General features: G+C 49.1%; 1 protein-coding gene across 2 annotated transcripts in view; it reads right to left on the bottom strand.

Annotated features, from left to right (window-relative positions):
- USP4 (ubiquitin specific peptidase 4) overlaps positions 1–12,844 on the bottom strand; it is a 46,431-nt gene that overhangs the window by 14,151 nt on the left and 19,436 nt on the right. For both annotated transcript variants that reach the window (XM_066351029.1, XM_066351030.1), the window contains 6 exons: positions 12,407–12,524; positions 10,717–10,890; positions 6,932–7,090; positions 4,708–4,932; positions 3,801–3,884; positions 2,226–2,320 (listed from right to left, as the gene is read on the bottom strand). In XM_066351029.1, coding sequence (XP_066207126.1) covers positions 2,226–2,320; positions 3,801–3,884; positions 4,708–4,932; positions 6,932–7,090; positions 10,717–10,890; positions 12,407–12,524 — 855 coding nt within the window. The remainder of the gene's footprint in view (positions 1–2,225; positions 2,321–3,800; positions 3,885–4,707; positions 4,933–6,931; positions 7,091–10,716; positions 10,891–12,406; positions 12,525–12,844) is intronic.

Genomic DNA, 12,844 nt, shown 5'->3' with positions numbered 1-12,844 from the left:
TGAAGGATTTCTGTGAGAAACAGAAATCTGAGCTGCAGCTACATGGTGGCCAAGACTCTGGTTATTAGGACAGAGTATACTTTAGCACAAAAGGTAGAGAAACCGTTTTCAAGCCAATTCTAGAAGCTGGTCCCAAGGAGGCTCACTGTCACACAATGCAAACCTACACAACCGGACTTGGGACAAATGTGATCCTCCTTCCCCCAATCATGGCCTCAAACTCTGGTCCTTCAACTGGGCATCAGCACAGATGACAGCTGACATCAGGACCATCACCAGACACAAGAGGCACACGAGGGTCCGGCCACCAAGTTCATCTTTTGTCACCAAGGAGTTAAACTTTTACAAAGGCATTGCCAGTGCCCTATCCTTTAATAAAACAAAATATTATGCAAGACTGCACACCTAGAATATTAGCCAAAGACTCTATTTAAAATGAAGAAGCAAATTTATACAACAAATTGCTTGCCATCTTCGTTCAAAAACACTGAAGTAAAAGATTATCTAGTTTTTAAAAAATCAGAGATAACCAAAGAAATTGCTAAATACAAATCAATGATTTTGAAAAATGTGTCTTACTTAGTGAATACATGGGACTGAGGAGATTTATAGATGTTTTATCCTGGAACAGATGTTACCAAAATTGCTGGCAACCGACTGTAGTCTTTCCCTCTTCCTATAGGGGGAGACACAAACTTACTGATTCAATTTTTGGAAACTATAAACAAAACACACACACACACACCCCTCCCCAGATGCCTGGCAAACAGTCCTGAGTGTAGTAAATGCAGGAGTTCTAAAAGGCTCACAAAAATGTCTGAGGTGCACTCTAGGTTAAGAACCTGGTGGTCTAACCTCAAGGTCAAGAACCATGCCTTGGCGTGAGGCTGGCAGGTTCTGGGTCTATTGCTGCCAGTTTTTGATGCTGTGACCAGGTCATCCACCCTAACTTCTGAGTCTGTTTACTCAAGAGATAACACAGTTACCCACCTTACGGTGCAGTGGTGAGAATTAACTTAGCACAGTGCACGTGCTCAAAGTATTAGATGCTATTATGGTGTTTTCATAAGACAATTATCAATTCATCTTCAAAATAATTTGCTTTCCTGTTGGTTGGCCCTCAAGCCCTCTGAAATTTCCTGCGTTGATGGTGGTTTGCCAGCCTCCCCACGAGGTGATGCCCGGTTCTCAGCTCAAACATGTGTCAACATTCACATCCAGAATAAGGGGTGGCTATGTTCAGTAAGGACTTGGGGTCAGAAAAGGGCCTGCACTAGCTTGCAGCCCAGTAGGCCTTGGCGCCCTCCATTTGTAAAGTGAGGGCGTGAATGGGAGACTGCCTGTGCAGGTGTGAACAGAACGAGGATCGTACCATGGTCAAGATCTATTCCTTTCAGAGTGACTGAGAAGTCACAGGGCAAAAATGTAAAGGGAAGGAGAGACCTCCTTTATGGAGTGCATTCATTCCTCACTCAAAAACAAAAACCGAACACAATCTTCAAACCCTTCCTCAGCAGAGGGAAGCTACTGAGAGTAAATAAGAGACGGCATGGGTGGGGTCCACATTCACACTTCCCCGGGCAAGAGGCTGTGGGGGGGCGTGGGCAAGCTCACATTCCACCCCACCAACCTGGGAGAGGGACAAACACAAAGTTATAAGGAGCAGCCTTGAAGTAAGGGGCTTGGGAGGGGCCAGGAGACCAGTTGTGGTTGGAGTGGACTATCCCCACAGGGATGAGGCGACAGTCTCAGAACTCACAGGACGCTAGCACTGAAAAGGCTCTTTAAAGCAACCCACTCTGTCATTCTCAATGGCATCAGCCTAAGGAGCCACTGCCTGTGACCTGGAAAAGGACAAGACCCTCCTTGTACATCCCTTCTTCTGTGTTCCCATGGTCTCTCAAACAGCTGTGACTCTTCTTGAGAAAGGCATTTCTAACAGCAGGAACATCTGCAGGACCACTGAACAGGCCTTCTTAACAGGTAGCAACTGTTGACAAAAAGCTGTGTTCATGCTGAGAGTCACCTAGAATGTCTAGCTCTGAAGAGCCAGGTGCTTAGCACGAAGGACTGCCCACAACTCCCTAACACGCACCTCTTGCACCCAGGGATAAGGGCAAATCACACAGACACCAAATGCCAGAACTTTTACTCTGGAGACACCAAGAAGGCAAAATCTCTAGTGTTTCCTTGGACCCTGCAGCAAGAAACCACTGAGTACTCACACAAAAATGTCATCGCGAGGCATGATGTGGTTTAAACCTTCGTCCATTTGGAAAATTTTGTGGAATCGGTGATTATACACATCTGTGACCACCATCTAAGAATCAATAGTAGCAGAAAGATTACAGGATGAATTTAAGAGCACCCTTTCTTCAGCCCTGGCCCAGTGGCTCAGTTGATAAGAGCATCAGCCCAGCATGTCAAGGGTGTGGTTTGATCCCTGATCAGGGCACACACGAGAAGCAACCAATGAGTGCACAGCTAAATGGAACTAAGGGAACAGTAAGTTGATGTTTTCCTTTCTCCCTTACTCTCAAGTCAAGGGAAAAATTTTTTGTAAAAGTATTCCTACTTAAAACCTAGAAACAAATGAGAAAAAGTGCCTGCAGAGAGACCGCCAGCCCCAAAGCTCAGGGGTGAAGGCCCAGAGGGGAGCTGCATGGCTGCCACCAGGAAAAAAAACATGCCGGCAACATCTGACCTGAGGTCCAGGATGGAATACGCCCTGGAGAGGCAGGAACGGTGGGGAGTGCTGACCAGAGACTGGCAGTCACCCAGAAGCTTCTGGGGTGCTCCCGGGGCTGGAAGTCTCCAAGCCATCCTCAGCACACAGCGGAACAGATCAAACCCTAAGCTCTAAAACCTGAAACCAGCAAGAGTATACGGGGAATGTGGAGCAGCAAGGGCACTGACCAGGCCTGGAACAAGGGAGGGCCTGGGAGCATCCAGGACAGGTCCTCATGCAAGGAGAGGACTCACTTTGTCCACCCCCAAACAGAGCCAGGTTCAGCCGCAAGCCCAGCATGGGCAGTTCTTTTTTTTTTTGTATTTTTCCAAGGTTAGAGCAGGGAGGCAGTCAGACAGACTCCCACATGCACCCGACTGGGATCCACCCGGCATGCCCACCAGGCCTGCTCTGCCCATCTAGGGTGTTGCTCCATTGCACCCAGAGGCATTCTAGCGCCTGAGGTGGAGGCCATGGAGCCATCCTCAGTGTCCGAGCCAACTTTGCTCCAGTGGAGCCTTGGCTGCGGGAGGGGAAGAGAGAGACAGAGAGGAAGGAGAGGGGGAGGGGTGGAGAAGCAGATGGGCACTTCTCCTGTGTGCCCTGGCCGGGAATCGAACCCGGGACTTCCACATGCAGGGCCAACGCTCAACCGCTGAGCCAACCAGCAGTTGCTTTTTAAATAAAGACTTCTATGAAGAATATCACAATGACACTCCGCAGACTTAAGAGTTAAGGCAGGCCGTAACTCCTACCTTCTCATATTACAGAAGAGGTTATAGGAAGGGCTGGCAGAACCGAGAGCAGAGCCCTCCTACTGACCCTCTGACCATGGCTAGTGTGACCCCAGTGGAGGGAAGAAGGTACTTCCCAGGCTGGGGCTGGAAGAAACGGTCTCAGCCACAGTGTGCGCAGTGAGTGAGGGCCAGGGGTCCAGGGGCATCCACATATTATTACGTTTGTTCTGGCCAAAAGGGACTATCCCCCCAAAGTGGCTACAAAATTGAAAATAAACTCCAAAAGACTATGAGTGCCCCCACCAGGTTGAATGAAGCTGCCCACCCTGTCTTACGTTTTCCGTGGCGATGCCAGACAGCCTGGAGAGCGCCTCGCACAGGTCTGACACGGCCCCCATCAGCGGCACAGTCACACGGTACTGCAAAGAGATGGAGGGGTGACGAGGAGCTCCACAGTGGGGGGAGTGGAAAGAGCAAGCACCTCGCAGGTGTACAATGAGGCACACAGTAAGATCAGGGGCCGGGCCAGAAGCCAGCAGGGCAAAGGCCAGTCCTTTGCACCAGCACCTGCTGCCCTCGTCAGGCAGTAGCACAGGCACTGAGCCGACACCTTCCCTCCTAAACACTGCTTTAAACTATGTTCTTCAAAAACTGTTCAATCTCTCCGGTCCTGTCTGTTTGTCCCTGTCTATCCCTCTCTCTGACTCTTTCTCTGTCTCTGTAAAAAAAAACAAGAAAAAAAACCTGTTCAAATTATACAGTTGCCAACCAGTCTGACATGTCATCTTTCTTCAGAGATGAAGAAATGAATGCCAGGAGACCGCAACACAGTCATGCAGGGAGCCATCAGACACTCGGACCTGCTGGGCACGTCTCATCTGGCCTTTCTCTGGCCAAGCTGTCCTAGCTGATTTAGGGGTGAACCTGGCCAAGGAAAGTACCGTTTCTGATTCCCAAACGTTCAGATTCCAGGACCACTCAGCAGATCTGCCAGGCTACTTTACTGAGTGAATGGAGCACGAGGAAAATGACAGAGAAGCTGAGAGGACCTTCACCACAGGCCCTGAGTGATACGGGCCGACACAAAGGTCTGATGGAAGCCAAGGGCACACACTCAGGCAAGTGCCAAGGGGTTTCAGCGGCAGCTGATGGAGCTTCGGATGCAGGAGATGGAAGCAGCGCCACTCTGGGTCTGGAGACCACTCAAACAAGAGGTGCCATGCAGGGTGCCAAGTCTCTTACCTGAGTAGGTCTGCAGCGAGGATCAGCAGGAACCAGGAAGACCTCCATGACACGATCTTTCTTCAAGGGCAGTGGGAGAGTTAGATAGCAAAATGGGTCAAAGGTCACAGAGACCTTAGCACATTCTGGGCAAACCAAAGTAGATTTGAAGAGGCCGTGGAAAGTATCCACAATCACGGAGTCATTCCTTAACCGGTGATTCTCCCAGGCTTCCTTTGCAACCACCTGGAAGAGAGGAGAAGGGACAAATAAGACATTCACAACACCCCTCAGTCCTGTTGCCTTTTTTTTTTGTCTTTATTTTTTTCTATTTTTTTAATTTTTTATTTTTATTGAATCTAGAGAGAGGAAGGGGGGTAAGGGGGAGACAAAAGCATCAATCTGTTTCTGTATGTGCCCCAGCCAAGGACTGAACCAGCCACCTCTGCATTGCAAGACAATGCTCCAGCCAAGCGAGCCATCCAGCCAGGACCACTCCTCAGTCCTTTACCCCTGCACCCGAAAGGTTCACAGCAAAATCTGAGATGGGTCATGAGGCAGTCTGTGCAACTAAGCACGTGGTCCAGGCCAGGCAGGGTCAGGACTGCTCTTAGCAGGCCCCACTCACACCCGCTGCCAGCTCATGCCCAATCACACTTACGTGTTAACACAGACTCTAAGGAAGCAAGGTCCCCGTCTGTCCTCTGATGGGAGACATACACACTGTGGGCACATGGACCTGACCAGAACAGGAACTGCCTCCTAAAGGTTTCCCATGCTCCAAAGTCCTTCAGTGAGGTCTGACTTACAGTTCAGCTAAGTAACCATTTTTCCTTTAAGATGTAAATGACACTTTAAAGTATTCATATTGATCATCCCACAGTGATAGGATAACATTAAATTCCTTTTTCAAAGATAAAAAACATAACTATAAATGGGTAGCTGAGCTGGTTTGAGTGTCATCCCAATACGCCAAGGTTGTGGGATTGATCACTGCCAGGCTGCATACAAGAATCAACCAATGATGCATAAATAAGTGAAAAAACATACATCTATGTTTCTCTCTTTCCCTTCCTCTCTCTCTAAAAAAATCATTAAGTAAAAACTTTAGGAAAAGTTTAAAGTCAGATATGTATCTCCTAAACTCTAGGGACCCCACAAGACCTGCAACCAGGGGAGAAGGGGGCAGCAGCAGTTGGTCCTGGGCTGACCCCCGAACCAGTCTCCAAGGTCCCCTTTCCTCTGACTTTTCAGTGAGCCAACAGCAGCCCTGCCTAAACTTTCCTGTCGCTTCTTCTTCTATCCTAAGCTCTTCCTTGTGTACCTGTTCACAGCTTTAATAAATGTACTCTCAAAAATATTTTTAAAAGTGTAAGTGTCCTAGTAATATTCATAAAACCTATTTTAATAATCACAGGTGGATTTTATTTATTCTTTTTTTTTTTTCTTTTTTTTTTTAAGAGAAGAGAAACAGAGAGAGATAGAGATAGAGAGAAAGAGAGAGAGAGAGAAGGGAGAGGAGCAGGAAGCATCAACTCCCTTATGTGCCTTGACCAGGCAAGCTCAGGGTTTTGAACCGGCGACTTCAGTGTTCCAGGTTGACACTTGATCCACTGCACCACCACAGGTCAGGCCACAGGTGGATTTTAAATGAGAGCAGTAATAACTTCAAGTGCCCACACCATCTGACCAGGCGGTGGCGCAGTGGATAGAGTGTCAAACTGGGAGGCAGAGGACACAGGTTCGAGACACCCGAGATCGCCAGCTTGAGTGCGGGCTCATCTGGCTTGAGAAAGCTCACCAGCTTGGACCCAGGGTCGCTGGCTCGAGCAAGGGGTTACTCGGTCTGCTGAAGGCCCGCAGTCAAGACACATGAGAAACCAATCAATGAGCAACTAAGGTGTTGCCAACAAAAAACTGTTGATTGATGCTTATCTCTCTCCATTCCTGTCTGTCCCTATCTAACCCCTCTCTCTCTCTCTCTCTCTGTCTCTGTAAAAAAAAAAAGAGCCCATACCACAGGCATTTTACAGTTTTCACAGTGCCTCTGTCTCTGTATCACCATGAAATTATACTGAATTGACTCCAACTTGAAGAAGCCAAGAGGGAGAAGTAGGAGCAACCCGAGTCAGACCTGGAATGCCTTTCTCTACCAGAACTATATCCACCTCATCAACAGTGAGGCAACTCTGACAAGGAGACAACGTCTTTGGAATATTATTGTTCAAAAGTCTTCAAAACATACTGCATCTGGCCGCCCATTGGCATCCTTCAACTCCAGGTAGGGCTTCTTCTTCACTCGGTTCAGATCTTCGTGCAGTCCATCTAGAAGAAAGGCTAACAGCTCCTGAGAGTCTTGTTGCTGGTATCCAGAAAACTGAGGGGCAAAACGTCCCACCTGGGTCTACAATAAAAAGTCGCATCAGACGGCATAAAAAGATACACAGAACCAGTGAAGTCAGATGGGAAACTGTCATCAAAACAGCTTTGCAGCCTGACCAGGCTGTGGCGCAGTGGATAGAGCATCAGACTGGGACGTGGAGGACCCAGGTTCGAGACCCCGAGATCGCCAGCTTGAGCACAGAATAATCAGGTTTGAGCTAAAGCTCACCAGCTTGAGCCCAAGGTCATTGGCTCGAGCAAGGGGTCACTCGGTCTGCTGTAGTCCCCCAGTCAAGGCACATATGAGAAATCAATCAATGAACAACTAAGGGGCCTGACCTGTGGTGGCGCAGTGGATAAAGCGTCGACCTGGAAATGCTGAGGTCGCTGGTTCAAAACCCTGGGCTTGCCTGGTCAAGGCACATATGGGAGTTGATGCTTCTAGCTCCTCCCCACCCTCTCTCTCTGTCTCTCTCTCCTCTCTCTCTCCCTCTCTGTCTCTCTTTCTTCCTTTAAAAAAAAGAAAAAAAAAAGAAAAAAAAAATGAACAACTAAGGAACTTCAATGAAGAATTGATGTTTCTCATCTCTCTCCCTTCCTGTCTGTCTGTCCCTATCTGTCCCTCTCTCTGACTCTGTCTCTGCCAAAAAAAAAACAACAAAAAAAAAACAGCTTTGCAGGCCCTGGCCCAGCTGACTCAGCAGTAGAGCACTGGCCCAGCGTGTGAAAGTTCCAGGTTCGATGCCTGGTCAGGGTACACAGGAGAAGCGACCATCTGCTTCTCCACCCACGCCCCTCCTCCTTCTCTCTCTCTCTCTTCCCCCTCCCACAGCCATGGCTCAAATGATTCAAGCAAGTTGGTCCCAGGCACTTAGATGGCTCGACTGCCGAGCAACAAAGCAGCAGCCCCAGATGGGCAGAGCACTGCCCGGTAGGGTGCTTCCCAGGTGGATCGTGGTCGGGGTGCATGCAGAAGTCCGTCTTTCTGCCTCCCCTCCTCTCACTTCACTAAAAAAGTTAAAAAAACAAACAAACAAACAAACAAACACCTTGCAGAGTCAACTAGGACAATAAGGGAGAACATCTGGAACAAAAAGCTGACTTAAGGCCCTGGCCGTTTGGCTCAGCGGTAGAGCGTCAGCCTGGCGTGCGGGGGACCCGGATTCGATTCCCAGCCAGGGCACATAGGAGAAGCGCCCATTTGCTTCTTCACCCCCCCCTTCCTCTCTGTCTGTCTCTCTCTTCCCCTCCTGCAGCCAAGGCTCCATTGGAGCAAAGATGGCCCGGGCACTGAGATGGCTCCTTGGCCTCTGCCCCAGGCGCTAGAGTGGCTCTGGTCATGGCAGAGCGACGCCCCCGAGGGGCAGAGGATCGCCCCTGGTGGGCGTGCCGGGTGGATCCCGGTCAGGCGCATGCGGGAGTCTGACTGTCTCTCCCCGTTTCCAGCTTCAGAAAAATACCAAAAAAAAAAAAAAAAAAAAGCTGATTTTAAAAAAAGCAGAAGGCCCTGGCCAGTTGGCTCAGTGGTAGAGCGTCGGCCTGGTGTGCAGGAGTCCTGGGTTCGATTTCTGGCCAGGGCACACAGGAGAAGCGCCCATCTCCTTCTCCACCCCTCTCCTTCCTCTCTGTCTCTCTCTTCCCCTCCCGCAGCAAGGGCTCCATTGGAGCAAAGTTTTCCCGGGCACTGAGGATGGCTCTGTGGCCTCTGCCTCAGGTGCTAGAATGGCTCTGATTGCGGCAAAGCAATGCCCCAGATGGGCAGAGCATCGCCCCCTGGTGGGCATGCTGGGTGGATCCTGGTCGGGCGCATGCGGGAGTCTGTCTGACCTCCTCCCTGTTTCCAACTTCGGAAAAATACAAAAAAAAAAAAAGCTGATTAGCCTGACCAGGCGGTGGCGCAGTGGATAGAGCGTTGGACTGGGATGCAGAGGACCCAGGTTCAAGATCCCAAGTTCGCAAGCTTGAGCGTGGGCTTATCTGGTTTGAGCAAAAGCTCACTAGCTTGAACCCAAGGTCGCAGGCTCCAGCAGAGGGTTACTCGGTCTGCTGAAGGCCTGTGGTCAAGGCACATATGAGAAAGCAATCAATGGACAACTAAGGTGTTGCAACGCGCAATAAAAAACTAATGATTGATGCTTCTCATCTCTCTCCGTTCCTGTCTGTCTGTCCCTGTCTATCCCTCTCTCTGACTCTCTCTGTAAAAAATAAATTTAAAAAATATATATTTATTTATTATTTTTTAAAAAGCTGATTAATTCCCAAGGGCCTAAAAGGGGATGGCAATTCTCACCAGAGAAGGCTCAGATCAGAAAAGCCAGGATAACAACAGATCTGGACCCTGGCCACTACCATAAAAGAAGAACAAAGGGCACACCCTGAGCAGCCATACCTCCTAAGTACTGACATGAATGTCTCTCCAACTTTCTTCTTTGGTTCAGAATCCATAAGAATTGATAAATGGTACCTATATCAGCCAGAGGAACCTGCCCATACATACCAGCCTTCCTAGCCCTAACTCTCTGCGTTGCACTGGTCTACACTGGTGATCCTGATTGTGCTCCCCAAACAGTGCTAGCAGCCTCACCCGGGAGCTGGTCAGAAATGCACATTCTCAGGCCCAAACCCAGACCTGCAGAATCAGAAACTCTGGAAATGGGTCCAGCAGTCCATGTTAACCTCCAGAGATTGTGATGCACCTAAAGTTAGAGAGCCACTATCCTACTCCCGTGCTGTCTTACAGAAGAGCCACTAACCACATATGGCTATTTAGATTTAAATTAATTAAAATGAAATACAATAAGAAATTCAGTTCCTTGCTTACCCTAACTACATTTCAAGTGGCTAAGTGGCTACCATTGCAGATAGTGCAGAAAAACATGTCCATGGAGGAAGCTCCACATTACCCCTAATGCCCCTATCAACTGTTAATTGTTTACATTAGCTGCAGCCCAATGTGCTTCCTCCAATTCTAGTCTCTTTATGACTTAATATGTGAAGAGTAACTTGAATACATTTCTCAGGAATCAATGTGACCATGGGGATGAAAAGAATTGGCTTTCAATTTCAATAAACCATCTAAGATTTTAATTTTTTCATTGAGCTAAGGTGCTATTCTTTCTTCTTCCTTGAATCAAAAATATGCCTATCTTTCTCTGCCCTGTGCTTCACGAAGCTCCTGGAACTGCAGTGGTGCAGGCAAAACAGGATTTCTCAGATTTCAAAATATGAAGGCAAGGCACTTCTCCTGAGCAAGAAAAACATTTAGGGCTATGGAGAAAGCGAGTCGCTGCAAACACCCCCTGCAGTTTGCCCATCTCCTTCTCAATCTTCCTTTACTGCCCTTCAGATGATCCTAGAAATTAAACTGAACTTTTATGATCTGGTGCAAGCTGTTGGCGACTTAAAGACTGGTAGCACAGAATACAGCATTCTGAGCAACCAGCTTACAAATGACTTCTCAAGTATCCCAGCCCAGAGCTAAGTTAAGATAAGTGTGTGCTGAATGGCTGACCAACAGATAAGAATGATCTGTGTGGTGTTTGAGTCTCAGGTTCCATCTTAATCCCAAAACGCAAGTAAAAGAGTGCCTTACTACAACATGAGACTGGCCCTCCACAAAACAGGAGGAAAAGTCATGTATCCACCTACTTTGAACATGCGAGGTGCCACGTGAGCATCCCTCCCAGACCACATCTGTTTAACGAGCTCCGCGTAGGCCTCCGCAATCTCCCCCTTCATCCCTAGAGGGTTGTCTCTGTTGATCTCGGCCTCGTACTCATCTCGGAGAAAGTAGTCCGTCAGTGGCGCAGTATTGCTCAAGCACTGCAAGAGAACAGAGTGCCGCTTATGCCGCTTCTGAGGATCATAGAGACAAGATAAACCAAGTTCGAAAGGGCCAACCAGGGTCATTCGCTGACTGTAAATCTGCTTTGTCGTTCATTAAATTCTATTCTCATCTCTATTATTTCCGTCTGCTTCCATCAGGTTTCATATGTTCTTTTCCTAGCATTGTGAAATAAAAACTAAAATCATGAATTTAACCTTTTGCTTTTTCCTAATATTTACATCTAGAACTACAGACCTCCTCATTATTACTATCCTTATTCAACAGCTGAGGAACTCTGAAGAAACAAAGAGTTGAAAAAAACCTCCCCAAGAAAAGCTAAATTTTGTCTCTGCTTTATAACTAGAATTAGTTATAACTAGAATTATTCCTACCTTATCACTGTGGGGGAAAATGTCCAAATCCATGAGTTTCCCAATTTTTAAACAAATTTTTTTATCCTTTCCCTTATATTACAAGAAACCTTGGGCCCTGGCCGGTTGGCTCAGTGGTAGAGCGTTGGCCTGGCGTGTAGAAGTCCCGGGTTCGATTCCCGGCCAGGGCACACAGGAGAAGCATCCATTTGCTTCTCCACCCCTCCCCCTCTCCTCCCTCTCTGTCTCTCTCTTCCCCTCCCGCAGCCGAGGCTCCATTGGAGCAAAGATGGCCCGGGCACTGGGGATGGCTCCTTGGCCTCTGCCCCAGGTGCTAGAGTGGCTCTGGTAGCGGCAGAGCAACGCCCTGGAGGGGTAGAGCATCACCCCCTGGTGGGCAGAGCGTCGCCCCCTGGTGGGCGTGCCGGGTGGATCCCGGTCGGGCGCATGCGGGAGTCTGTCTGTCTCTCCCAGTTTCTAGCTTCAGAAAAATACAAAAAAAAAAAAAGGAACCTGGAACCTGGAAATTAGATGGTAAGTCCTGTGAGGACAAAAATCATTACCTGATCTGCTTACCACTGAGTGCCCATGTACAGTCAAGAATGTGGCCTTGCCCTGGCCGGTTGGCTCAGCGGTAGAGCGTCGGCCTGGCGTGCGGGGGACCCGGGTTTGATTCCCGGCCAGGGCACACAGGAGAAGCGCCCATCTGCTTCTCCAGCCCCCCCTTCCTCTCACTCTCTCTTCCCCTCCCGCAGCCAAGGCTCCATTGGAGCAAAGATGGTCCGGGCGCTGGGGATGGCTCCTTGGCCTCTGCCCCAGGCACTAGAGTGGCTCTGGTCGCTCACGGCAGAGCACCGCCCCGGAGGGGCAGAGCATCGCCCCCTGGTGGGCAGAGTGTCGCCCCTGGTGGGTGTGCCGGGTGGATCCTGGTCAGGCGCATGCGGGAGTCTGTCTGACTGTCTCTCCCCATTTCCAGCTTCAGAAAAATACAAAAAAAAAAAAGAATGTGGCCTTGTCCAAAAGGAAGGTCTGGCTTTTGCCCTGGCTTCTGGGCAGTACTCTGCTGACCCTCAGCAGGCCGCTCTTACCCAAGCCTCACGCACTGTGAAGACTGTTACTGAGATGAGAGCTCCCCCTTTACCTGCAAAGCAGAGTTCATGAAGCAGGTGTTGCCCAGGTTTCCAAGTCCACAGAGCCCGGGCTGTATGTGCGACGATGGAGACTCCTGACAATTATACGAAGCAGAGAAGCCAGATCCCCTAGAAAACACAACCCACATCACCAGTAAAGGCAAGAGCCACACACATGCCCTGAGGACACCTGTGGGGCGATCCCAGGGCCTCTAGGATTCTTGTCTGACAGAGATCCCATGGCACAAGCTATCTCTACTTCCCTCTACAGCCACGCAGCCTCCACACCCCAGCCCTGCCCTAGATCTGACATGGCAGCTGGCAGTCAGCACACCCTTAAGTGGAGAAATGCTATTTGAATTCTCCACTTTCAGACTGTAGCTAATGCTCATTTTGTATTCCTTCAGAAGGCCAACTGCCAGGTGGTTTTAAGGAAAAACACGGTAGTT

Source organism: Saccopteryx leptura, chromosome 10 (assembly GCF_036850995.1).
Source record: "Saccopteryx leptura isolate mSacLep1 chromosome 10, mSacLep1_pri_phased_curated, whole genome shotgun sequence".
Taxonomy (NCBI): Eukaryota; Metazoa; Chordata; class Mammalia; order Chiroptera; family Emballonuridae; genus Saccopteryx; species Saccopteryx leptura.
Note: the sequence above shows the minus strand (reverse complement) of the source record. Positions and strands in the feature narration are given on the sequence as shown.